The sequence below is a fragment of the Falco biarmicus genome, chromosome 13 (genome assembly GCF_023638135.1).
Source record: "Falco biarmicus isolate bFalBia1 chromosome 13, bFalBia1.pri, whole genome shotgun sequence".
Lineage (NCBI taxonomy): Eukaryota > Metazoa > Chordata > Aves > Falconiformes > Falconidae > Falco > Falco biarmicus.
In genome coordinates, this window is record NC_079300.1 from 20,219,741 (window position 1) to 20,247,697 (window position 27,957).

Here is a 27,957-nt window from a genome sequence, read left to right on the forward strand (position 1 = left end):
GGGGCGGCGCCGCTACACGCAGCGTTACGGCGGCCGCCGGGCTTTCCCCGCGCCGTCAGCTGATGGGCGCCGGGCCGGTCCCGCGGCAACATGGCGGCCGAGATCCACTCGCGGCCGCAGAGCAGCCGGCCCGTCCTCCTCAGCAAGGTCGAGGGGCACCAGGACGTGGTGAGCGCCGCGCTCCTCATCCCCAAGGAGGACGGGGTCATCACGGCCAGCGAGGACAGGTAAGCGGCGGCCGCGGCCCGGCCCGGCCCGCCGAGGCGCCTCGCGGGGCGGTGAGGCCCCTCAGGGCCCGCTCGGCGAGGGGCTAGGCCGGGGCGGCGGGGGCGGGCGGGCAGGGCCGGCCCCTCGGCGGCGGGGCGGGTCCCCCTCCTCTCCCTCGGAGGTCTGCGCTCCGTGTGGGGCTGGGGCTGAGCCCCCCGGTCCCGCAGCCCCCCGAGCGAGGCGCAGCGGCGGCGCGGCCCCCGCGGAAGGTGGCGGCCGGCGGGAGCTGGCTGAGCCGGGGAAGCGGGGCACTGGGGTGGGGTGCGGGGGGGAAATCGCTTTTTAGCCTGTAACTTTGCCCGGCGGCACGCAGCCACGACTCTTAGCCTGGAGCCATAAGGAAATGACTGAAGCTGCAGTTCGAGGGAGGGAAACGGCATTGGCCGACCGGCGGCTATGGGGGCCGGCAGCGTTCCGCTCCTGGTGGGAAAAAGCTGCTGTGCTTCGTGCCTGCGTCCCGGCCCCTCCGAACTAGCTGGAAAAGTACAACTGGTGTGTGTGAAAGGGTTCTACAACGGTTATGAGCAGAACGAAAAACGTAGGAATACGTTTTACTCAGTCTTCAGCTGGGTGAATCACTTGTAGGTACGTTGCTGCTCCCCGGTCTGTCAGGAGGGTTGAGGCTCCCCGAGCTGCTTCAGTCAAAACAAGCCCATCCTGATGGCTCAGTTTGAAGGTCTTCAGCCTGTTTCGTTCTGGCTGAAACAGCTCAGGGAGTGAGTTGGCAGATCTGAGGGGAGAGGTGGTGATGAGCTGCTGAGGACAGTGGTTTCTGTCAGGAAGGGAAAATGTCTTCAGAGTCTAATCCTGATCCTTGGCACTGGTGCACACAGCATGTGAAACATCTGTCACAAAAGCTGGTAATGTCATTAAGCAGTTACTCAGACGAAACAGAAGTGAAAATAAGGAAGCAAGTAGCACAGAGGGTTGCTGGCTAGGAGAGAGGTGAGGGGTCTACAATGGAGTGGTGAGAGCTGGGATTTCCCCTGTGCTATGTGGAAAGTGACTTTTAAATATGAAGAGGGGTAGGAGATGCTTCTTAAGAGCTCCTGTCCAGAACTGTGGCAGTGTTTGAAAGAAGCATGTTAAAGTACGAAAGTGCCTTCTTTGAGATGTAGCTTGGTGGAGGGATAATTTTACTGTTATAATGTATAACTTTTAAAACTGAATTTGCGTTCATTTTTGCATTAAATCTTATCTGAAAAGCCTGACCTTGTGGGAGTATGAGTGCTGAAAATAAGTAGAGCTATGGTGTTACCTGAACGGGTAAACGAGGTTTTCTGGTGTTTATTTTTAGGTCAAAAAGAGCAAACAGACCAGCTAGCAATGCCACATGCTAATTTCATAAGCATAGTCTTAGCCAAGGCATTCAGGATTTGGGAGGGGGACAGATTAAGTGCAAAGGATGTAAACTTGTCCTGGTTTAAGTGAAGTTTACCAGATACTGTTAGTTTTTCATTAGCTGGCATTTAAAGTGACAAAATTTGTATAGGACATGTCATGGTGCTGTTATGCAGACCAGGTAGAAACACTGACAAACTTGTCATACTTCGCGGTGACGTGGCAACATAAATCTGTTACTAAAAAATGTGAAGCCATAGCTGCACTTACTGGTGCTGATTACCAGCACTTCTGAGAATTCAGGAAGTGCTAGTCTTATCTTTACTTCCACTGGAGAGGTGGTAAGAATGTATTTTTCATTGGCATTCCAAGAATTGTTTTCAAGTGCCAGTTGAACTCTTTAGAGATCAGGCAGAAGTAGTTGAATTTGGAAGGGGAAGACTTAATTATGTACTACTTTAAAATGGCTAATCAGATTCCACCTCCCCACCCCACCACCCCCAAAGATTAGCACACTTAAGTCTTAGGTGAGCTATCAATTATTGGAACTGGAGTAAAAACTAATCACTGATTTCTAAATGCCTGAAGTACAAATGCTGTAAATTTGGGGTAACTATAAAGGCAAAGATTTCCCTGTGTTGTTTAAAGGCTATTTGAAAATATTTTTCTGAAGTACTTTGAGTCAGACTCCTCTTCCTCAAAAATATTTTTTTCAGCCATCAGATTGGGTGCTTATTGTAACAGGCCATCTAAGAGGTGCTCTTAAGTGCATTAATATTAGTGTTAGGATTATCCATCAGCTTCTATAGAATGTGACAGATATCTTTCCCAAGCTTCCAGAATGCTGGAGTTCTGGGTGCTGGAAGCATTCAGCAGAGTGTTAGCGGGATCAGAGGATAAAAGGTATATGTGCTTCTCAAACTATACAATTAGATATCGATGTATTAAATATTTTCATGCTCTTAGACTGCATGATATCATACTGTGCAATGTGTGCACTGGAAGGTGGGCAACAGAGGGAAACTGTTCTGTGACTTCACAGAACAGCACCTGCCTCTTCAGAGCTTCGTTTTGCCACTTAGTATGGCTTCTTTAGAGTTAAAATGCAATTTTCTCCCTGGTAAAGAGGTTAACAGCTTCCTTCGCTGTAGTAATGCCTATGTAAAAGCAGCAGGATTTGAATGTTGACCCTTTGAAGCAGTAGTACATACTACTCCTTGTTGACCCATGGCAGCAATTGTACCTAGCTTGCAGCAAGTGGTGACGCTTGGATGTGTTAGGTATGTTTTCTGGCTTTGATTGCAAGACAGACTTGGTTGTCTCTTCTCTTCCTGTGGAAATGATTTTCTGTAGTACATGTTGGGTAACAGGTTTTGGAGGAGACTGAGCAGCTTCCTTTTTATTCCACTTTTATGTGTGGTGGTTCTGGTATCTTAGTCCTGTACAGGATGAAGTTGGTGTTTTGGGTGCCAGTGTGGGCTAAGTGTTAATATGTTTGTGTTTAGTTTGTTTTGGTGCGCTTCCTGAGGGACAGAAGAGGGAGAAGCAATTTTTACAAGTTCATATCCGAGTTAAACCTGAACAGACTTTCATGGCAGAGGCTTGCCTATAGCAGACGACGCCAGCCTTTAAGCTTAAAGATCTAATGCTGAAGGTAGCAGTCTGCATTCTTGTTGGTAAGAGCCAAGGATGCAGCTGCATCTTCATCTCTGCAGATTTTGATACCAGATACAGACCTGTGCAAGGAGAGCCAAAGCTGTTGCCTACCTTTGGTGTGTGTAAATTTCTAAGAGAAGCTTTGGACTCAAGGCTAAATTTGTGGTGCCGATCTTACTATGAGAGTTTATTTAGATCCTGAAACTTTCAGAAACTGGTGTGCTGTATTGTCTCTAATCTGGGATACCTCCTACAGCACATCAGAGCCTACTTATGTATCCTTCACCTCCAGTTTAATGTGTTATCAAACTTACTGCGGTCCTGTTTGTTCACTAAAAACGGCGTGTAGGTGTTAATACTGCGTAACTGATTATGCTGCTAGCAGCAAGCAAAGTACAGAGTTCAAGAAGTGAAAGAGCTGTTATGCACACCAAAAGAGTAGGGCTGAAGTATTTTTGATTATGTCTTAATACAGCTAAGGCTGTCAAGTGTTTCATAAAAACCAGTCAGAGGCATGTGTTTATAAGTTGAGTGAGGAAAACATTGGTGCACAAACGTTCTGCAGAAATGTTGTAGATTATCCTTCTCTTAGAGGGGTTGTAGTTCTTTCTGGTTTAAATTATGTTTTCTACAATGAGAAGTAATGGTAACTTTTTTCCTTGAGGGTACAAAAGATGACATAGCAAATACGTGAATGCAAATAAAAATCTAGCTCTTTTTTATTTAAAGTTTTGAAGCCAAAATAGGCAGCAAGAATACCCGCAGGAGTGCAGTAGTTAATTTTCCCAATCAGACTTTTTCACAGGATAATTTCCATCTGTGAAGCTTTCTCAGAATTTACCTAGAAAGGATGATTAACTCAGTGTCCTTATGAGCCTCTTGCCTGACCCTGGCTCCAAGACAATGTTTGGAATTGTTTCAGTGTGTCTCTCAGCCTGGGCAGCTAGCTCAGGTACCAGCTGTGAGTTGGATCAGTCTGCTTGAGGCTTGCTCGTGTTTTCTCAGAGCTGAGATAGGCCAGTGTGGGCTGGACAGGTCTGTGATACAGTAAAATCTCTGGACATAGCCTTATTATCTTTGTTGTCAGCAGACAAATAACTAAAGCAAGAGAAGTGTTTGCCAGCTGCAGCTGGGAATGCTGAGGGATAATAAGCTAGTGTACAAGACCGTAAATGCAAGGTTAAAGTACAGTATTTACCACAGGCTAACAGGATCTGTAGAGTCACTAGCACATCTGAATGCTGCTGTTCTGTAACCATCAGCAGCTGCTATTGTGTTGGAACTGCTGCTGCTGATCACAGAACAGTTGTGGTATTAGGGGTTTTTTTGGTTATGGAACTTTAAATATTGGTCAAAATTAATGTTTTAGTGAGGCTAAATTTGATAAAAAGCATCCAACTGCAAGTGATGTCCTTGAACTTGTATCACACTGTAATTAAAAACCAGATTCCTAATGCTGTTTTGGGAACACTGTCAATAGCAATCTGAATACTTCTGCTTTATTTTGACTACCAGAAAAATCCAGTCTTCTGCTCTTGCTAGGAAAACAAGTTAGTGACTGATTTCAGATAGGAAAGCAATTGTTTGTGGTTTGAAGGTGTTGGGAAGATGCAGTTCTTGGAACAGGCTGGTGTAGCCATGTAGTACTTGCAGCAGTGCTTGTATTGTAACACATTTGGATTTGCCTGTTCGTATTTCATCAGTTCTTTCTCCCTGCCATGCGAGCATTTGGCTTTTAGAGGGCAGTTTATGTGGTATGAGCACAAATACTGTTGGAATGCTGAAGGATTTTTCTCTGCTCTCAAACCCCAAATTTTTTCTCCAGCACTGTTCGGTGCTTAACTCTGTGAAAGAAACAGCAACTGAGAACAAGGGAAATCCTTAGTAATTGGTAAGGCCACACTCAGTATTGCTTAAAGATTACTTTTGTATGCATTGTTTCTTTATATTATATTTTAAAAAAACCAAACCCCAAAAACCAAGAAAACAGCCAAAAAACCCCTTTCAAATTACTCTTCTATAAATATGTATGCTTTCCAGCTGAAAGCAACTTTTGGTTCAATACTCAGTTAGGGAAGTTTGGAGGTCTTCTTTAATCTTGTTTAAATTCCTCTTGCTACTCTCAGATGTCTGAGTCTACAGTGATTGAAAGTGGATGTGTCTAGCTCTGGGTGCTCCTTAATGAGTTTCAACATTTTTACATCCTTACTGAGACTGCTGTCAAACAAACCTGTATCTTTCTAGGCCCTTAATAGGGAATGCTTGAGGAAAGATGAGTGGTACCTAGCACTTAGGTACTGAGCACAGGCTTCTTCATTAAGTAAAGACCAAGTTTTGAGAAGAATGTGGAAAACTCTAGGATTGATACGGTGGTTTACGTAATAAAACATTTTCATGGTAGGAGAATGTGGAAGTGGCATTAGTGGAGGACTTCTCTAGTCCTTTAAGCTAGAAACGGTATTCCATAAATTATTTGGTCCTAACAAAAGTAGATACAGTACAACAACAGGTTTACAGGAGAGAAAAGTAGAAGTGGTATTTTGGCACAGGTTATTTGCTGACTACTATGAAACGTCTCTTTTCAAATTTTGCTCAGAGCTTTGTATAATTAGATATAAAGCTGTCTCACAGCTTATCTTTGGCAGCGTGAGGCTAGCAAAGTCTAAATCTTGCTTAAACCAAAATAAGAAGCTTTCAGAAGTTAATTTTGCTAACTCTTGCAGCTGTTTGCCTAGACGCTCAACTTTATTGAGGGACTGTATTGTTGATGATCAGTGTAGAAATCATACTTCCAGGAAATAATTTGCTTAGAAAAAGCAAATCCTTGCTTCCTTATATGAATTCCTAATTCAGTATAGTTGACCAGAATACTGAGGGGAAACAATGTCTACTTTGGGAAAATCAGCAATGCATCTCAATCACTATAGCAACTCCTAGTCTTCATATAAAAATATATATATATATATATATAATTCCATGATTTTGGTTAGAAGTGAAAGAGATTTGTAAAGGTAGAAGCTACCGTCTGAGACGTTTAGAACAGTTTGAGTATGATGGAGCAGTTTTAAAAAGCAGATTAAACAGCTGCTAAAAATGCATAGGTGCTAACCCATGCTTTTGCATCATGAAAATGACTTCACAGCATTGTGGCTTTTTTTCATTTTCTCATGTTACCAAGAAATAACTGCTCTTCTGAAAGTGTTAACTTTTTGACGGTGAGGCAAGGTGTCAATTCTTGTAAAGAGGAAGTGATAGCTTTTAAGAGACAGTCTTAATGCAACCTGTTTAATGGACTGGAGTAATGTGCATTTGTCACGGAACTGGTGGAAGAGTGGTTTGATTCAAAACCTGAAAATCATCGTTTTGAGGCAGTGTGTACTCAGCTATATTGATGTCAAGTTTTAGAAAAGGAAAGGAGTACATTAAGGGTGGGTGTTGTCATCTTTGTGTGGTCCTTTAAAGAAAAGCCCTTAAATGGATTACAAAATGAAAATGCTACCTATATTTCTTCAACCTGCAGAGTTCTAGTTCTGATGCAAGATACTAGTCCCCTCCTGTACTCTTTTTATTGAACTCTTAGTGGCAATTTTGTATGATGTTTAGCAAATCTATCCCCTAGTTTTTTTCTAAAAAATGCTAAATATCAGATGCATTGAGGTGTGTTTGGTTTTGTTGGTTTTTTTTTTTTTTTTTAAAATAGAACAACTCATCTCAATGAAATCTCTTGACAGTGTTGCCAGGTACATGGATTTACAGATCATTTAGGTTTCCATTTAAGGAAGGAGGAAGTTGGATTTAAACAGTGACAAGAAGTCAAACAATGGTTTGGAGAGGAAGTTTCAAGTAGGCTTAAAATAACCTTAACGCTACCTACTGTGTCTATGTGTTCTCTTAACTTCTTGATGTAGATTCCCTTCAAGTATGCCTATTGTAGGAATGTTTTTAACTGACGATAACTTTCCACTCCCTTGCTGATTCTCTTACATCCCTCCTCCCAGGATTTGACAGTCATGGGAGTGTTACAATGCTAAATGTTCTCAAGACCATTTTTCCTTTCCTTCCAACGCTTGATTTGGAAGGTTGCAAACTAAAAACAATTTTATAAAGAGCCTTAGAATGCAGTCCAGGTAGTCTTGTCAGCTTCTTTCCATTTCCATTTGACGGGCTAATCAATTCTGTTGGTATTTAGGCCAGAGGAGCAGTGCAAAGCAACAGTACTACTAACATTGATTGTCCTTTGTGTTTGTACATGAGGGAGTAGAAGTGTGGATTAGAGGGAATAGTGCTGAACTAGATATGAGGTTCTCCATGGATCCATACATCAATATTTGGGGATGGAGATGTCAGTAATATGCTGGTCTGGAGAATGAAGTGCTTCTGTTACTAATATTCAGCATCTGGCTTGCTGAAGGATGAGTTGCGCAGAGGAGCTGTAAAAATTCAGGAGTTCAGGCTTCCATAAGGAGTGATTTGGAATTCTTTTTTTAAACTTAATCTACTATAAAGCAAGCTGTGGCTTCCTCTGACACAGCTGGAAAGTTCCTGCAACTTGAATTCGACTTAAATCAGCCAGAACCAAGGAGAAAGAATTAAAGGGATGCAATATGTAGCAATGTCTGAGGTGAGCTGAAATAGTATTTCCATTTCATGTTTAATGGAACTTGTATAAATAGATTTGAAGAAAACTGTTCAGAATCAAAGGGTAGCTACTCTTAGTACCATTATTCTTGTTATGTTAGTAGCATTGGAGTACTACTATTTTTATTATGTTGTTTCTCTATTACGTTTGAGTAGCACAAAAGCTGAGAGGATTGGAGCTGGTATATAAGTAATGAACTGGTTCTGATGGTGTGCTTACAACTGTCTTCTCATCACTCTTCCCACAACACAGAACAATACGAGTATGGCTGAAGAGAGACAGCGGACAATACTGGCCCAGCATCTATCACACCATGTCATGTAAGTACAGTGCTGGAGATGGTAAGTGATGTCCAAGCACAGCATGAGTTTTGTACCTGTGCTCTGTGTGGGGCTGACTCCTTCCCATTTCCTCAAGTGCTGGATTCACTCGATGATCTTGAATTTGGCAATTTTGCAGCAACTTTAGCTCAGACTTTAATTGCACAGTGCATAAGATCTAAGGCAGTGTTCTGTCAGAACCAGATCCTTCACCAGGTAAATCACTGTGTGGATCTGCAGCTGTAGGTGCCTCAAATGCTGGCAAATAACTTGCCTGCCAAAAAAGTTAGTTTTTCAAACCACAAGCTGAAAATTAAGACAGAAGAATATTCTCAGCTTTCTAAGGTGTGCATTTTTCCCCCTACATTTATATTATTAAGAAAACAATACTGAGTAGCAGCTTCAGTATTGGGTAGATCTTGAGTGTCAGTGTGCTTTTTTTGATTTTGAAACACCACTCGGCCTGGGTGCTTTGCTGTAACTTCTTTAACCTAGACACATGCCATGTACAAAAAGAGGTAATACAATGACAAAACAAACCATCACACAAACAAAAGATAGTCTTTGGAATGTCAATTTCTGCAGAAACTTACATACAAATGTTAAATGAAGATCGAAGAATTGGACTCCTTGATGTTCTGTGTCTTTTCAGCTGCAGGCTGAGTAGCCTAGGATCTAGATCAGAAATGCCAACTGTAATCTTTTTTTTTTTTTTCTTCAGTAGTTGGTCTAAATTACAACACTTGCTCAATTTATCAATTTTCTGAATAGACTATTTAGACTGCTCTATAAAGGTTTATACGAAATCAAGTGTGCCTTTAGGTAGTTCCAAGGGATGGACTTGTCCTGATGTAATATGACCACTGTAATATTCCAGACTGTCCTGTCTGGGTTTGAATTTCTAAAACCACCTTCAAGGCCACATTTTCTGATGGTCTTGGAGAAGGAGGTTTAGAACACTGTATCTTCATCCTTGTAATTTGGAAGTTTAGTGGGGCCACTCTTCAGTGAATTTTTTTTGCAAAATTTTCATTAGGACACTATTGTAATTTTGTTGTTGTTGTTTTTCACGTTTATTTTAGCTCTTAATTTCAAAAAGTGAAGTAGGTCTTTAGAGGTTTTCTGCTGAAATAAATTGTATGTAATCTCAAAAACATGAGTCTCCTTAAAGCTGCAGATATTGAAACATGATTCCATATGAAGTTGGCATGCAATTACTTATTTCTGTCTAGCGCTTTACTCTCTAATGATACAGTCCTCAAATGTAAAGAATTGGAATATTGTTCTGGTATACAACTCGGGACTCTATTTGAGATAATTTTAGTGAACTCAAGTTCTTCCGTGTAACCATCTGCACATGCTGTTGCTGCTGGTTAGGCTTTCATCCTGTGTGGAATTCCTTTTACCAAGTTGCACCTTGTGGCAGGAAATGGTGTTTGCATATGGTGCCTAGTAGTATATCTGAGTTACTGTAGTAGTGTACCTTTCTTCAGTTCACATATGGGAATTTAACTGTCTTACCAAGGGACATTATCTCTGCAGACTAATTTCTATCAAGCTACTTAAACAGCTTTTTTCCTGTATGAAAGAATTGGTTTTAACAAAAGTTCTGTGTATCCTGATACCTGTATTCCAGTAACTCTAATGCACTTGCTTTTTTTGACAGCACCGTGTTCAGCTATGGCTTATCATCATGACAGCAGACGAATATTTGTAGGCCAGGATAATGGAGCTATCATGGTAAGTTGCTGTGACTTTTCTTCAGAATGTAGATTAGAATTGTCTAGATTTTCCGTGAGCACCAGGTGTTGCTGGCAGCTGATAATTTTTCTTTCCCTTTTTGGAATGCAGCTACTACTAAATGGCTGAACTTCTTGGCAGTTCATCTGAGATGTACATGGGAGGACTGCAAATAAACAAGGGTTCTTCTGGCCAGGTGGGAGCCAGCTAACCTCAAGAAGTCACTGCGCCATTAGTGTAGCAGTGGACCCAAACAATGACACTTTGTCAAGGAATAATTTTGAGTACATTAAGCTGGGCAGAGTGCTGTGGTGGTGCACTAACGGGTTGTGAGCTGCAGCTGGCTTGCATCTGGCCAGAAGTATGGATCAGCCTGTGTCTTGCCATGCAAGTGTCTCTGGATTTTCTTGATGTAGATCTTTTTATGATGTGGAAATTTCAACGCTAGCTCTAAAATTACAAGAGGCAGGGTTGGTTTCTTTTCCTTCTGGGAAGTCTTCCTTCTGTCTCTCTGTACTCTGGGAGAGGGTGAGCAATTACAGCAAGAGAGCAGATATATATGGCAGAACAGAAAGGGGTCTGTATTCTTCCCCTCTTTTCTTGGCAAAGGAGGGGAATCTTGTGATTCTCCCAGATGCTTTAATGGTTTCCTTTCTTTATGAAAATAAGGTCAAAATAATAACTGACCTATAACTGAGCTGGGGTACTGCATCAGTGTCATAAATAGTGATTCTACTGATAACTCCTGTGAATAGTGTATGCAGTACTACATAGAATAATGTTTCTAGTGATAACTACTTGAAATTGTAAGATAAGACTTTTAAAATTTCACTAAGCCTAATGGATCAAATAGAGAATACTCTCGCTTAAATCTGTCTATTATGAAAACTCAGATACTTGAATTTAACTGCGAGATACAGTGTTACTTATTCCTGCTGGGGACAGCGAGACCTTACCTCTTCCTATAATCTCCATTCAGCAAACTCTTTTCTGAAAGAATGCTCCCTGTTGAAAATGTAGTTCACTATTAACCTTAATTTACAGTTGGTGTGTCAGTGTGCTACACTTCAGTCTCTGAAAATGCTAGTTTTTCATGAGATATGTTGCTGCTAAGCAAATTTTGTTCTGTGAGGTTACTGCTCTCTTTTTTTTTGTATCAATATTGCTTATGTCAGTGTGGTATCTTTTCTAATGATTCTGCTTTGCTTTTAGGAGTTTCATATTTCAGAGGACTTTAATAAGATGAACTTTGTGAAGACCTATCCAGGTAAACTGTTGACCAGTGACTACACTAACATTTGTGTGAAGGGGAGGCATCTAAAATGCTTGGGAAACTGGACACTGTCACAGACTAATCAAGTCCAAATATGCTTTAAATCTGACTGACCTTCTAGCTGTCACTTAGTTAGGAATAACTGCCTTAAGATAAATGTTCAGTTACTGAGTAATCCTCAGTCATCTGAGTTGCAGTCATTATCATTAAGTTCAGTACATCATTAGCCTGTGAGTGTAATGAGCCAGAACTAGTGGTTCAGATTTTGCTCTTCAAGTGGAGTAGTTATACTGCGTGAGGGTAAGAGCTTTCTACATTTTGGTATTTGCAGTTTCCATCCTTACCTTCTGTAATCACTGGGCTTGGTTACTTCTAGCTGAAGATAACAGTCCTTGCCTTCTCTGTCAACTTAGGAGAGCAATAGGGATGGAAAAGGTCTTATTTTTTTGGTACATGGGGAATAGGCATTGTTCTAATATCTATGGAGATGCTAATTTCAGCATTTGTCTGCACATCCTTAAAAGAAATACAAAACTTGATTGCTGGTTGAAATTGGAATATTAATGTAAAAGGCCTGAAGGAGGCTCATGAAGACTGCAGATTATGTAGTGAAACAAAGTGCGGTTTGTCTTGTGACTCCCTGACACTGATAGAAGCAATGTTCTTACGTAGGAGAAAAAGACCTTGTTCCTAAAGCAGCAAGCCCTGCCTTTATCCTAAGGAAGATGACTTGACAACTCAGTCCAGGGAAATACTTGCATCTTGGGGGAAAGGGGGGACTTCTTTCTAATGCTTATGTAATTTTTTGCTTAGTGGCAGCATCCTAAACAAATCTCTGTGGGATTTGGTTGCTGTCATAGGTAGCAGTTTAAATGGCATGGACTAGATACACTGTCAGGTGCTTAAAAGCATGCATCTGAGGATAGCTCCCCAGGCATCAGGAAAAGAGGCACTTAAAGATGAAAGTTAAGGTTTTTAGATGCATTACATTACTTCCCAGAAGTACTGGCCTAACTAGAGAAAGCTGAGGATTTGTCTGCCCCTTAACCACGGCATCACCAGTATCTGGGCTGAACTCAACTTCTTTCTCTGGGATAAAGGGTTAAATTAGCAGACTGACATGATCAGTTCACTTAAGCTATTCAGAAGGCAAATACTACACAGAACAATGCCAGCCTTTTAATTCAGCCTAGAGGCGAGTATAGTATGATGGTAAGAACATCTCCCTAGGGCACTGCTTAGGTACCATCTTCAACCTATGTCTCTCTGAATTAGAACATGCGAACACATCACTTTGATTTTTAGGAAAAACTAGCCAGAAACTTTTTCTTCCCACAGCCCATCAGAATCGAGTGTCTGCTATTACTTTCTGCCTGGCATCAGAGTGGGTTATCAGCACTGGCCATGACAAGTGTATCAGCTGGATGTGCACCAGGAGTGGGAGTATGCTGGGGAGACATTACTTCACCTCTTGGGCTTCGTGTCTACAGTATCCTTTTGAAAAATGATTGCTGCCCTGAAACCAAAGGAGTACTTTGTTCCTTTAGCTCCATTTGTTCCCTCCTTTAATAGTGAAATCTCTTGCAAGTCTGCAAACCTTTATTCTGATTAGATATTTAATACCATTATTTCTGTCAGGGGATGTTGTGACCTTGAATTACAGAAATTGCAGTGTGTATTAGTTCCAAATGTTGAGATGTTTGTCTGTGGGATCTTGTGGAAGTGACTAATAACTGTACCTACATCCTGGCCTGTAAACTTCCTAGGCAAGTCACTTTGTTCAACAGATACCAGTGTGCTCTAGAAGGACTCAAATGCATAAAACATCATAAACCCCCTTTGGATTGCTTTAATTTTTCTGCCTTTACTCATGTTAACCTTTTGTATCTTTAAGCTACAGGGTACACTGTACCTTTATTCATTACTAGTAGTAATTTGTCTGTGCAATTTGCTTTCCTGCACATTGCTTTTAATTGCAGCATTTGTAGCTTAAGAACTCTGGTTGTCTATTCAGCTGTGAGTACTTCCGGGCATTCTTTACCCTTTGTAAAAAACTTACAAATCCAGTAGCTTAAAATGTAGTTCATATATCAAAACTTCTGAGCCTGAGTTAATACTTTAAATTCTAAAACTGTTTTTTGGCACTTTTTAATGGTGACAGTTTAGGTGTGGCTAGACAGTAATTGGAAGTACTGGTTGGTGTATGAGGATTAATGGCAGTAATGTTGTAGAAGTGGCGTAATTCAAAAGGTGAAAGAGGTCAGCTGCGTCTCTTGAAAAAAATACCTCTCTAAGAATCGCTATATACCTGTGCAGTACTAAGAAACCAGGAGGAAAGCAAACTGCTTGGTTGTTGGCAGCGTGTGTAGCCTTCTGAGGTCTCCTATTTTTGCAGACACTGCCTTGCTGACTGAAGAGCTGACAGATTAGTATTGTTGTACTTACACTCTTTTTTTGCTGTCCTTGTTTTAGTGTTCAGGGTGATGGTGTCCCAGAAAATATTTCATGTACAGCTCACCTCGGCTGCATGCAGCACAGAACTGCGTTAATACTGGGGGGTGTGTGTGTTTTAGGAGACTACCTCACAGAACAGTCTGGTGCCTCTGAGCCTCACTATTTGAATGCAGTGGGTTCTATAGCTAACGCTATTGCAAATAACGGAACAGTTTATTATGAAAATGGAGAAAAGAATATCATCTTTTCTGTCAAGATAAATTTCCAATGAACAGCATGATATTTTAAAATGCACTGTAATTGATCCTGCCTTTGGACTTGTGTTTGGAAGAATTAACTTTCTGGTGTGTGTACTAGGTGCTTGGTCTCCCTGTCAGGAGGTTCCTTAGGAGTTAGTTGTTAATGATCCTCTGTGTAAGCTTCTAAAAAACACATCAGAGTGCCTTTTCTCTACTGGATTAGTGGGGATAAAGCTAGCCTGAATTTCCAAGATGTAGAAAGGATCACATGTTCAGGGACTTAGTGGATTTGTTGAAAGTGAAATGTTTATCTCTATTCTGAAGGCTTAAGAGATTTCAGAATGTCATCAGATGACAAAACCTCTGCTTTTTCACTTGTGGTGGTGGGCTCTTTGGTACACTGACTTTTTAAAGTTAGTCTTTTCTGTTGCACAGAGTAGGCTGCTTTGCTGGCTGCTGCTTGTGTGTTTGTGTGGCTCCAGGAGGACAGGTAAGTTTATACACAACTCTTGGGTTATTTGGTGTCAACTGTATAGGGTTTTTGTAGCTCTTGTTTACATCCTGAATAGCAAAGGTCTTCCAAAGGCAGCAAATGGTCTAGTTCCATCCAGTTTGCTGTGCTTTAGTTTCTGGAGACAGTAGTTACAGTGACAAAAACTGAGTATCAGAACATGGTTACGATGTATAATACTTTTGCCAAACATGGCACCTTGTTAGTAGATCCCATGTTAGGATGTGGTGTGGCTTGTATGTCAGTGTTAAACGACAGAACCCTTTCTGAAATACAGTTCAGTCTTCAATACTGTGTTTAAGGACCCACATCAGTAAATTTGAAAGTGCGGAGAACAGAAACTAGATGGTCTCACCTTCTCAGTAGCTACAATGTTGGGAGTGTACTTCCACTGTAAGGTAAACTAGCTGTGGTGGGTTAACGTCCTTGTGTCTTAGTTTTCCTATTCTGGCAGCATCGACTAGTATAACATGCTAGAAAACTAAGTTTATAGGAGGACATACTAGGTAGGACTGAATGCCACCCAATGTCCAGTGAGGTGCTCCTAACGGTAGCTCTGCACTGCAAGAAGTAGCTTGAGGAATTCTGGCATCTCTTGTAGAAGATCATGAGAGTATTCTGTAAATTTCTGCTAGAGATGGTCTAAATCTACTTGGCTTGCCTTAAACTAGGGGATGTGTTATCTCCTGGCTTCTCCAGTGGCTTTCTAAAACTTTTCATATTTATTTTCCATACTGTGTTACCTGCACATGTAGGGAAGTGTGGGGAGAAGAGAGGAATGAAAAACGTTTAATTATGGTCTCCAACCCCTTTAGAAGTAGTTACATAAGTATTTGTCTGGCCTATTAAAATGTTCCATTCCAGTTTATTTAGTATATTGCTAACAGCTGTGCTGTCTGTTTCAGTCCCATAAAATACTCTTATGAGCAAATGAGGCTTCTCCTTGACTGGTGTTCAGATATGATCATGAAACTCGGCATGCCTTTGTTGGTGATTATTCTGGACAGATCACTCTCTTGAAGCTTGAGCAGAATACATGCTCACTTATCACAACACTCAAAGGACATGAAGGTAAGTAATTCTTCATCTTAATTCCACTTGACCCGTACTACAGTACCTCTTTGTAAATTGCAATGAGACGTTCAGTTGAGGATCTACCCCTTAAGGATAGATACTGGATAAACTACTAGTGCAGGGCAGTAGTTATCAAAACCTGTTCAAAGCTGTACATATGACTGTCTCTTAAAGAACAGACACATACTTGCTGAGGGGAAATCTTAACCTTATAAATACTGACAATATTTTTCATCTATAATAAAAATACAAGGTAAACTTACACATTCAATTAACACAAGTTATCCACTAGATGGCCACCTTTAAAAACTTTTGTTTCCTTAACATTGAAAAGAAAGGACAAGAATATATTATATTTTTTTTGGTCTGGAGGCCTTGTAGTACTATAATAATTCCTAAAGCAGCTTTAGCAGCCCCCAGTCTGGATTCTAAAAAAAACACTTAATTCTTTCCAATGTGGACTTCACTGTTCTGATCAGTCTTTATGAGACATTAGTTCAGTTTCCTATGTTTAGCTGAAACTAAGCTATAAGCAAGAAATCTAGAGAGCATTTTAGAATCAAAACTGTCTAGCCAAAGACAAATGTCTCACGCTGTGTAGTATAGTTGAAATCCTTACGTCGAACAAAGAACCAAATAGTCTGTGACATGATATGGAGCCACTCTCTGCTGTAATGAGTAAGGCAAGAATGCAAATCAGAGGAGAATGTGTAATTTAATAATATACTGAGAGAAATAAACAAGACTTAATGCCTCTTCCCATGTGGTACTGGCAACTTTCACATCAGCTGACTAGTTAGTATTTGGGTAGAGGGTAAATTACTGGGTCATGAGTCTCAGCCCCACTGGAAAAGGCTGTCTTGTTTAATAGCTGTAAGTATAGAGTAGACTTTGTTAAAGCTGGGTAGACTCCTGATTTACAGATGACTGTAAAATGACAAAGCAGGTTTTGAATGTGGGAAGCTGGTTGAGATTTTCAAATGATAAATGCCTCTTCTGCTTTCAAGCAGAATTTCATATTGTTTCAGTTAAGAGCAAAATAATTTTCTTGGCCCTAGGGACTCCTTTTCCTAGTCTGTGTTCAAGTGCAACTCCTTGATAGATACTGTTGTTAGTCTGAAAGCAGTATGTCTTGATGTGCCACTACATAGAGCGTGTATTCTCTCTATTAAGTTGTGGTGGGTGTCCAGGTACTAACTTCAGCAGTGCTGTCTACATAGCAGACAACTTTGGCTTATATATCAGTTCACTAAGGGAACTGTGATCCTCAAAACAAGAATTGATCTAGTACAAAAGATGATTACATTTGAGGGGCAGAAACAGGTTTTTCTTCAATTGGTGTAATAGTAGCTATTTCATCTTGTTTGCTTTTTGGCTTTTTTTTAAAAGCAAAACAGATTATGTGTAACCTTTTTTCCTCCACAGTATTTGTGTAATATTCTCAAGGCCTGGTAACTAAATTTAAATAACATCTAGTTCTTCTCTGTGTGCTCTTTGCCAGACTTCAGAAGTCTGACTTCATCTTGTTTCCTTTCTAGCTCTTGCCTTACTGTGACTTCATAAGCAAGCAGTGTTTGCTTTGCAGTTTGAATGGTTTTAGAGCTTGCCCTTCAACAAGCCAGTTTCCAGAATTCTCCATGTTTAACAGCCTACTGTGTGTAGGCTGAGTTAATACTCAAACTGCCTTTTATGGCACAGATGCTCACTGTTCTCTGAGACAACTATTCCCAAATGGGTCAGTCTGAAAACAGTGTAGCCCTAAAGGAGGCAAGAAAAATCTCGTGCTCCAGAGAGCTGGAGAGGACTAATTTAGGCTGTAATTACCATTCATCTTGCTTTCAGAATAACAAGGCTTTTGATGACAACTGAGCAATGGAATGATGCTTTAACGGGAAGGATGTCTGTAAAGGAATAAAACATCCCTGCAACTTCAAAACTATAGGTGGCATGAGTGACAAATTTACTTATTTAGTATCCTGTCTACATTATCATGCATATGGGCTTAGTATAAGACTGCTGCTGTCAGATGACTAATTTCTTTTTATGTCAGACTAATGAGGTGCACAGCCAGGTTGGGCCTTCTGAAATCTCATTTTGTAATTTAGTATGTAGTGGCCAGATTTGCTAATAGCAATGAAACTGTCACTTTGTTTCTTATTCCAACTATTTTAAGGTTGTAAATGGTCATGTAAGGGAGTTGGTTTACCTGTGAACACTGCATGCTGTCCTGCAACCACTGACCAAGCACCTTACTGTATTGTAGATATTAGTCTCTGCTTGGCAAGTTTTAATACTTTTCATCTTCCGAAGCTCGCAGAGCAGCCTGCTGACTCTTAAAACAAACTACCAGTTTACAAGGGGCAGCAAGCTGGTAATCAAACTTTCTGGCTTATGCTTTGCATCTAACTTTCATCTTGGGGGTGTTTTGTTCTGTTGTCAAATGCTCTTTGCCTCTCTAGCAGGACTGTATCTTGCTGTTGCATGCTGTCCTTTGCCTTAAGGCTTTCAATATCTGTTACTGTAGTAAGGGCATACCTCAGGTTTCACTTTAGTGACCCAGAAGAGCATCATTGTGTTGGGGAGTGGCTCCCTTAGGTCTAACTGCAGAATGTTCTTTCCTAGGAAGTATTACTTCCCTGTGGTGGGATCCTGTTCAACGACTGCTCTTCTCAGGTGCCTCTGATCACAGCATTATCATGTGGGATATTGGTGGAAGGAAGGGACGAACACTGCTTCTCCAGGGACATCAGTACGTAATGGTGTCTTATTTTTCCTACATGTTCTGTAATGAACACAGAGTCCGAGGAGGACTAAGTAGCATGGCAAGATATTTGAATCTGTGAATAACAGGGAAGATAACTTTTTGCAGAACTCTGAGGCCTTTGAGGTGGAAGAAGGATAATCAGTACTAGGAAAGCATTACTGATAAGTCCTTTTTTTTTTTTGCTCATGTTTGATACTTCTAAACATGGGTAATAACAACATAACATAGAAGTAGGTTATAGAAAGAGGTGTGTAAAAATCCTAACTCGTCTTACTTGGACTTTATGTAGAAGTTACATGCTTCTGTATTGCATATCCTTCACTGAGTTGCCTGTGAGTGTGGGGCTAGAAACTTGACATACAAGCATGTTTGTGTGCCCATGTAGAATAAGCTTTAGTATGTTCATGTTCTCTGTCTTGATCAGCGAGGTGATAAACTGATTGGCCAAATTACAGGGAGGTCTCTTGACTTCCCTGTATGTCACATCTCCACTGTTCTGTGGATTAGGTAGGTAGTTGCCTGTATTTAATCAACTCTTTATTTTTACGGAGACACAACACTAGCTGCCATTTTTAAATCCAGGGCCTTTATTCAGTATGACAGGCAGTTCACATTCACCACTCAAGATATATTCTACTTAGAAATGCAGTGGTAGTAGAGATCTTGTTTATGTTTAAAAATGTATTTGTATAGTGCATTCTCCTCTTGTCTAATTTCATAGATGCCTTCATCCATCTTTGATCAACTGATAGCCTTAGCCCTAGAACTCTTGTTAAATCTTGAGGATTTAGTTTTATGGCTAAAGAACTAATAATAGAATACTTGTTACAAAAAAGTAACTGAAGTCAATGACTGGAGGACTTTATACTGCTTTTACTGCTGCATCATGTGTCCTGGTGAAGACTTGTAACAGTGTTAGTTTCTCTTCAGACATCACACTTAGCATCAAACTTCATACTGAATGGGAAAGTAAGTTCCTCTGAGAAGCAGAATGGCTTTTTTAATTCAGCTTAGATGTTGCAAAGCAATCTAGTAATGTTGAGATCCTTTGTTTAGTTGCTTAGGGTAGACTTTTGTTTTTCTATTATTTTATTTAGGATTAATTTGTATTATCGGTGTATGCATGCTTTGCTTTGCAGCTATAGACTCACTTATTGTAATTTGTTAGAAAAAATGGAAGTTCCGTCTGCTTCCTAGCTGTATATTGAAACAAATTATTTCTCTCTATTTTTCCAGTTGTCTCTTGTTTTGATAACTGGCTCCCCTTGCCAACACAGACAAGTATTGGCGCGCATGCTGAGCCAGTTGACACTCAGCTCACTGTCAATGCTTACTGCCAATAAATACTAACGTGGAACTATACCTCTGGTATTCTGGTCAAGCCTGTAAGAACTGTTCTAAGCAACATCCTGATGCTAGGGTACTGCTTAGGTGACGGTACCTGTTCATTCATTTTCATAGCTCTACTTACTAGTCTTAGCAAAGTGTTTGGAAATCAGTTTTGGCTTTCCTAGGTAGCTTTGCAAGGATAAATTGGGGTTTGCTGGGAAATTAAGCTTAATTTAGATACCTGTGGGTAAATAATGTCTATTTTGTCTGCAGTGATAAGGTGCAGGCTATCTGTTACATCCAACTGACACGGCAGCTGGTATCTTGTTCAGCTGATGGGGGAATTGCTGTTTGGAACATGGATATCAGTCGAGAAGAGGTAAGATCGTGTCCTAGGTCAAAGACTTTTATTCCATCCCCCCTTTCAGAGGCTGATGTGCCTTTGCTTAGTCAGTTGTCCTCATGTTGCCTGAAACTTTAAGGCTGATATTATCAAAACCTGCTCTGTTCTAGTGGCTGTCCATACTGCATTGTAGTAGGTGGATTCCCAGGTCAGGGGAAGTGCAGGACAGACTTGGGAGTGCTTAGAATCTTATCTCAGTGAGACGCGCTCGCTGGAATGGCTACAGACCTTGCTGCTGGACACTTTAAAGCAGGCAAACTTTTGCCGTAAAGAAACCAATGGACTGTGCTTCAACAGTCTTGGGATAAGTTCTCAACTTGTATCGAAGCAAGTAAAGTAGTGAGATGCTGTTTTTGAGATGCAGTTCAGAATGTAGAGATTCAGTCCCCAGGTAACACTTTTTTTTTTCTTTTTGTTTTTTTTTTTTTAAGACCTCAGTACACAGCGACTGAGCCTGCCAGGTAGATTCTTTCTGCATCAGTTCATATCCATGATAGGAGCTGAGAAGATGTATGTTACTACAGTCTTTGGTTAAACCATAGTTATAGGAGTTTTGGTTGCCCCCATAAAGCGGTATTTAAGGCTCGGTCTTCCTTGCCCTGTTGCTTTTTGTTAAATGCAAGTGTCAGGATTAAGAACTGTTTTCTGACATGTGTTGAGCTGTCACCTTAAGCATACAGAGTGCTGTATGTGATGCTCCTGATGTTTTCAGCATCATGGTCTCCTCAAAACTTCTGTGATATTATGAAACTTCGTAGTTGCAAGGAATTGGCTTATAATACAATTGGGAAAACAAGATGTAGCCATTTCTCTTCTTGATCTGCGTGCAATAATTAAGGGATCTTCTAAATAGTAGACAGTTTTAACACAATTAAAATAATATGGTTAATTTAGAACAGCCATGATGTCTCAGAGCTCGTTGGAAAAACATGATCAAGCCCAATCCAAAAGCAAAGAAACTAAATGTTTGAAGAATGATGAACATAGTGCCTCTGAAGCATTAGCTAGCAAGTTGTGTTATGGGGTATCTTTAAATACGTATGTAAGATTAGAAGACTGACTTTTTTGATTAGAAGGAATAGCGACTCTACTGACAGCTGTACTGTTGATGTTGGGCAGATCCAGCTGTGTGTGGGTAATAGCACTGGTAGTGTTGGCAGGTTTTTATCTCCTATCTAGTGCTGAAATTAAGATGAGAATAATAGGAAGATACCCCGTTTTTCTGTTAGAGGGAGCCAGAAAGGGGATTGTCTTCTCAGAAATGCTACATGAAGATGTAGGAACTGGACATCTGGTATTAATAAATACTCATGGTGAGATGATTGTTTTATTACTATAAGCTATGGATATAAGTGAATTGAGGAAAAAAGTTTCTTTGTTGTTCCAGCTTTCCTCCTGTCCAGTTTCAGGGAGACTCCCCCATCAGATGAATTAGAACATGTATGTTCTATACAGCTTTATACAAGTCTATGTACTAAAAGCATTGTGCCTTTCTTTCTATCCCCTACAGGGATGCTCAGTTAAAGTGTATATGAGTGTTGAAATGTGTGAAGGTTCTAACTGTTTTCACTTGGCCTAGTCCATTTATGGCAGGAAAAATACGTGGGTGGGAGAAGAGTTGCTTAATGAAGATGTGGGCAGGATGGAAAATGCAGATGAGTTCTTAATTATTTCAAACTGCAATCCTAGGGAAGCAGAAAAGATATTTACTTCTGGACACCCACCCCCCCCCCCCCCCCCCCCCCCTTAGATGGGATGACTGCCTCATAGCTTCTACAATTTGGATTACACTAGCTCTTAAAAATCACCTAGGCAACCAGAGCAGCAATCTTTGAATGCCTGCAGCCAGTTTAATAACTTAGATGTTTGAATTAGTTTTCTTATTAAGGCAGTAACGTAACGTACTTCTGTGGGCTTAAAAGGTGTAGGAGGCATGTAGGTAATAAATAACTGTAGTCCTGGGTTTGGGGGTTTTTTGTACTAAACTTCCTATGTACTGTACACTCGGCGATCTATTGTAATGTCCAGAGCTGAGACAGGGCATTGTTCCAAGTAAAACTTTACTTTGGGTTGGTAAAACCAACTTCCTTGGCTGTTGCATGAGGAGAAATAATTCTGATTGCTTACATCTCTTGCTCTTTTGTAGGCTCCTCAATGGCTAGAAAGCGATTCCTGTCAGAAGTGTGAGCAACCTTTCTTCTGGAATATAAAGCAGATGTGGGACACAAAGACATTAGGGTTGAGACAGGTGAGATTGCTGGTTTGAGTGCTTAGCTGTGCTTCAACACTTAAGCAAAATGCAAACAGAAACCACTAAAGCTGTTAGATCTTTTAAACTGTTGGTATTTTTGCTGCTTTGAAGTGAGGGTTTATTGAGAGGTCACAGCTTCCAGTCAGTGCTAAGAAATTTCCAAATTCTACAGAAAGTGTTGCATCAAACTTCTATCATAGGGGCAAAGCAGGCTGTGCTGGGAGTGCTCTGTTGGATTTCTCTGAATATTTCTATGCACTGGAGCTGTGGACAGCTAATCCTTAAGTGCTGTGTGAAGTGGCACACAGTGTCCTGTAACTGAGCAAATTGCAGCATAGCATATTGTAGGGTTCTCAGTTCAGTGAAACGGTGATAGCCCTGCTCTCACTGGGCTAGAATGTGACAGCTTGCTTTTTGGAGGGACTGGACAGAGGCACCGAGACACTCATCTGTTTCTGGCTTTTTTAGACTGTTATTTCCTTGGTTGCTTGTTCAGCCCTCTTTTTTTCCCCTGCTCCCAGAAGGAGCTTGCAAGGAGAAGAGGATGGGCAGGGAGAATATGGAGGTAAACCCATTAATAGCCAAGATGAGTATTCAGAACTCCAGAGTCCTTGGTCCTTGGTTGAAGTAACAGAATTCTCTTCCTAACAGGTTGCTTCCTATGAGGTTGCAAAACAGAAGCTTTGTTGCCGTTGTTCAGTGAACACTGGTTAAGGTGCTCAAGTGGCACAATATAGTGATTTTCTTGTTTGTTTTTTTTTGTTTTCTCCATGAAGCATCATTGCAGAAAATGTGGGCAAGCAGTGTGTGGCAAGTGCAGTACCAAACGGTCAAGTTACCCAATCATGGGATTTGAGTTCCAGGTCCGTGTCTGTGATTCCTGTTTTGAGTCAATCAAGGATGAAGAGTGAGTATTAAGGAGTAATAAATTCAAGTAACACTGCTGAGGTGCAGAAACACTTGTGCTTGCTCCACATCCACGCACAATGCTACACAAACATGCCAAGCTGACTCTGATAATAGGCTACCCTTTCCTTGGGCACTCAAAGCACTGCAATGAGAGAGATCCCTCAGCTGGCTTTGCAAGCTGATTTGGATCATAAGTGGATTACAACTTTTTTATCCACTTTATTTCTTCTTTCCCATGAGCCCAGATCTAGAGTTGAAACATACTTTTCTCAATATTTCTGTTTAGGAAAAGGCTATCGATTGCACTTAAAATTGCTGAATGGATGCCTGACAATGCGTCACAACTGCCAGGATGTATATGTATTAATTCATGTACACTTACTGAAAATTGTTTCTACAGGAGTATTCACAGCCCAATATTATTTTCCTCATGCAAGGAAATTGGGTTAAACATAATTTGCTGTCTCTTTAAACTCTTCTTAGCAATGAAGGAACCCCCTTTTTATCTTGATGTGAACAGCACTTCACTGTTCACTGTCTTTTCACCCCCTTGGACACTGGGATGTTCAAGGATCAAAGTAATTTGATGCGAATTTTTGAGATGGTTGGTGGTGTTTTTTATATGTTTTGTGGTTTGTTTTTGTTGGTGGGATTTTTGGTTTGTTTGGGGTTTGCGTTTTTTTTTTTTGAAAGGGAGGTGCTGTGCCCTAGTTGACTCACTGTAATGAGCAGGAAAAAATGTGGCTGAGTTTGAGTTTATAACCCAAGAGTAGAATTATTTACTAATGCAATTTCCCACTTCTGCTCTAGTTTTATTAACAGTCAGCCTGCAGAAGGCCAAGAAATGTGACAGTATAACTGCACAAGCAATGGGTTAGCGTGACTTGCTGATTTAATTCTGTCCACTTTTATGTGGCACTGCAGTTCTCAGGACTGATTTATTGGTACTGAGCAATTTAGTTTTCTTGTAAGTTTATTTTGTGCTGCTATAATGATGCCATCAAGCTTCATCTGATGGCTGCCTTTCAATTGAATTGTTCTTGTACAGCCGCACTTCCTTGGCAACCTTTCATGAAGGAAAACACAACATTTCACACATGTCCATGGACATCTCCAGAGGGCTAATGGTGACCTGTGGGAGTGACCGGATTGTGAAGGTATTCAAGTGCCTCTTTCCTGCATTTGAGATATTTAATGGAGAGCTAATGCTTTTTTGTACTTTTTTCTTTCTGACAACTATTGCTACAAAGCTAACTTGTTGTGGGCAGCAGGAATCGTATTTGTTGCAGACTGTCTTCCTGCAGCTGAATGAGGAAATGAACTGTAACTCCACTGCATGGGGTCTAGATGTCAGGACTAGTTACTGTTGGTGTCCTCTGGACAAACAAAGCAGGCATCAGCAGAAGGAGGATATGCCAGTGGCCTTAAGGACACAGACATGATGAAATGTGCAGGCTTCCTTCACACTGAGCTTTCTGGTTCTTGGAGCATTGCCACTAAAAGCCCTGTGATGTGGAAATCAGACTGATGTAGAATCTTGCTGTACTTAAGCTGTACATCTGCCTTGCTTGCCAGAACTGAGACTGTTCCAGTCTGTCCCTGCTTTTCTGTAAGCATGTTTATAACAAACTGCATAGCATTTTCTAAAATACAGAAATGCTAAAAGCCCTAAGTTTGGCTTTTGGGTTGTAAGGCTGGTATAACTCTTTATGACATCTTCCTCAAGTATAGTTTAAACAGGATTTGTTATCTTGTGCCCAGGAAGCTCTTCATGTTTGCTTCTGTCCTCTTGCAGAAATACCTTTTAGGTCTTATAATAATGCTATATAATTCTCCACAATATTTTCTTCCAGATCTGGGACATGACGCCAGTAGTTGGTTGCAGCCTTGCAACTGGCTTCTCTTCACGCTGATCTCATACGTGACAGGTTTATGCACCTTATGTACAGCAATATGCACCAAATGAATGGGATCCTTCGTAAGAATATTACCGCAAACACTGGTTGCTTGATTCTTCTCCTGCTGCTGTTCCAGGATGGACAGTCACCTTTGTAGAGCACGGCTTTTCTGTTGGGCTCACCAGGACTCTCCTTGGTGCGGAAGTGCAGTTCCGCAGGCTCTTGGACTAACGTAAAATGGCTTACCTGCAATATGACACCTTGATGAAAGGACCTCGGTTTACATATGTAGTGTTAACAATGTGCTATCTCTGCTGATATATCTTGTACAGATACCTTGTAGCTAAAACGTTACCAGAGTAAAATGAGTGTAGTAAATTCAATTTGTGCAAATAGTAAAATAACTTATTCTCTCTTCCTTAAAAGCAGTTCTGTAGAAATACTTTTCAGCAGTCACTGTCTAAACTGCCTCCAAAAGATACGTTGGTTATTCCTGTGGAAGGAGGAGATACTTCAGAGCAGCAGGTAGCTTCTTTCAGATGAGATAGTAAGGGGACCTTTGATCACACAAGATTTCCTTTACTGGCTTTCTTGTAGTGTTTGTCTTCAAGTCCAGTTATTAGTGGAATCGCTTTTGTGGGACAACTGTTTAGGTAGCTGGTGAGTCTTTGAACAATTCTAGGGTCTTTAAGTAGTGTTTTAGCATAGCTAATAAACTTCTGTTGTTCTTACAAAGATGTGCAGCCCAGCTACTCTAAAGAGAGGCTGTAGATATGAGCCATATACTTTGACAACTCTGTAATGCTGTTAGAATGGGAAGCTAAGCAGATCTGCCTTGTTAAATGTAATGGCTAAGAAAAAATGGCCAGCTAAATTTTAGAGACCTGTTTGCTGTGGAAAGGCTGATGTTTCTTAAATGGTAGGGAATCTGCATCTGCTGAAGTGCAGCATAAATTCAAATACTGCCTTGATGTTGCTTAAATAGATAAATACTGAGCAATAATTACTGAGGTACAGATCAGCTGCTTTTTTCCCTGCACCTAGGTCTGCTAATCCTGAGATGAGATATCTATATTGATCCTTTCCTGTTTCAAAGCTGAGAAGTATGGAGAAGAACAGGGAGGCTTTTATGACTGTGCAGTTGGCACGTACAAGACATAGCTAGTGAGATTGTCAATAAATTGGACTGTCAGTTGTGTGATTCTCCTATATTTGAACACTGTAAGGAGAACTTACGTTGAAACTCGGAAAGCTAAGGTAATATGTCACAGAGTTTAAGCTTGAAGCTGTTAAGATTTTTCTGAAAACCGATGCATATGTGTGAGGATAAAAAATGTGGGTAGGTCAGCTGGGCCAGAATAGCTGGTGTTGCACAACTCTCAAAGGTAATAGTCTCTTTCTGGCAAAGGACTTAGAGGCTAGACTGTCTTTATTTACAGCAACAATCAAGTGGTGCTATGAGTGTTAGTGAATTCAAGTCATAGGTGTGTAACTTGACACTAATAATCTGCATTGGACCATGCTCTAGGCTGAAACAGATGAATAGATGAAGATCATGGTATCGTTAATACATAATGATTCACTCCCGTTTTAAGCCAAAAAGCTGATAGTCTCCAAAGGGCATTAGAATCCAGAAAATGTTAGTTGCTGTTATTTTGGATCTGGCTTTGTCTGCCTGTCCATGGGCCTTTTCTGGAAGTTTTGCAAAGAGTCTTTTAATTTGCTAGGCTTGTTGGGCCACTGAAGAATAACCCCTCTTTTTGGGGGGAAAACTTGTCTTGCCTTCAGTTTGGGATTTAGCACTTGTCACACTGATGTGATTCATCCCTTGATACATGCTATATAGTTTAGAGGTTTTGTGAAGGCTTATTTCTAAGCTATTGAGAGAAGATGAGCTTGTACTGGAAAAAAAGTTTCGGCATTCTGCTCTGAAGACCTTGTAAATTAGGAGGGGAACCAAGTGGTTAAAGGGGTGAATAAGCCCTGATAATGCTCTGCGTTCACTTACAGACTACTTGTTGTCTGGCTCTGGAAGAGAATGGAAGCCTTCTTCCTCACAGCATGTAAGGGAGATCATGAGTTACATTGCTAGAACTGTTTAAGGTCATACTGTGGTAGGTAAGGAGGATCTAGGGTAACGAGTTAAGCTGGGAGATTGATGTAGATGTGGGGTGAATAGCATATTTTTCAAACCAGACGTTCTGAAACTTACACCAATGATACTGAGGTGTAACTCCCTTGCAGTCGGCACTCCTGAGCTTCAGCTTTTTTAGTTCTGGTTAGTCAACATGCCCCCTGCTGAGCATGCAGCTCCCGCCCCTTCCCTGTGAATACTTCCTCTGCTTCTTTACATTACGGTTTTGCCACTCGATAATATATTCTCTACTACATATTATTAAACCTAAGGAATCTATTTTCTATAATTGATATACTTAAAGATAGTGTCGGTTCAGATATAACAAGACAATTATGGCTGCTAAATCATTCGTCATTTAAGTATACTCCTGGTGTTGAATGAGTAATGCTTACAAACCACTGAAGAGATAGCGATTTGGTTTATAAACAACTATTTTGAAGGCACATACTCTGTCGTGAAACTGAACATCAACTATGTCAGTCAAGTGTGCAATTACTGAGAAGGCTTGATTTGAAGCATTACTAGTCTGGCTTGTATAACCTCCACTGGGGCAGGGAAGGGGAGCAAAGGGTACTAATATGTGCAGATTCTTTACTAGTTGTATTTCTGTACCCTGCATAGTTAAGAGATGCTAGATAAGTCTGTCCCTTGCTCCTTCTTGTCTGTTTTTTAAACTTTGATTACATGTACAATAAAATATTTCTTGATATTCACTTAGTCTATTCGGATGATCCATTTTTTCTTCTGTGAGT

The 27,957-nt window shown here is 40.7% G+C and overlaps 1 protein-coding gene across 1 annotated transcript; it reads left to right on the forward strand.

Moving 5' to 3' along the window:
• On the forward strand, positions 1-27,918 carry WDFY1 (WD repeat and FYVE domain containing 1). The gene is made up of 12 exons (XM_056358430.1): positions 1-227; positions 8,156-8,223; positions 9,890-9,963; positions 11,176-11,230; positions 12,575-12,725; positions 15,399-15,511; positions 18,137-18,263; positions 19,881-19,986; positions 22,157-22,258; positions 23,038-23,168; positions 24,219-24,327; positions 25,024-27,918. The coding sequence occupies exons 1-12, from the start codon at positions 91-93 to the stop codon at positions 25,081-25,083; spliced, it is 1,233 nt and encodes a 410-aa protein (XP_056214405.1). The 5' UTR covers positions 1-90; the 3' UTR covers positions 25,084-27,918.
• The last annotated feature ends 39 nt before the right edge of the window (positions 27,919-27,957 follow it).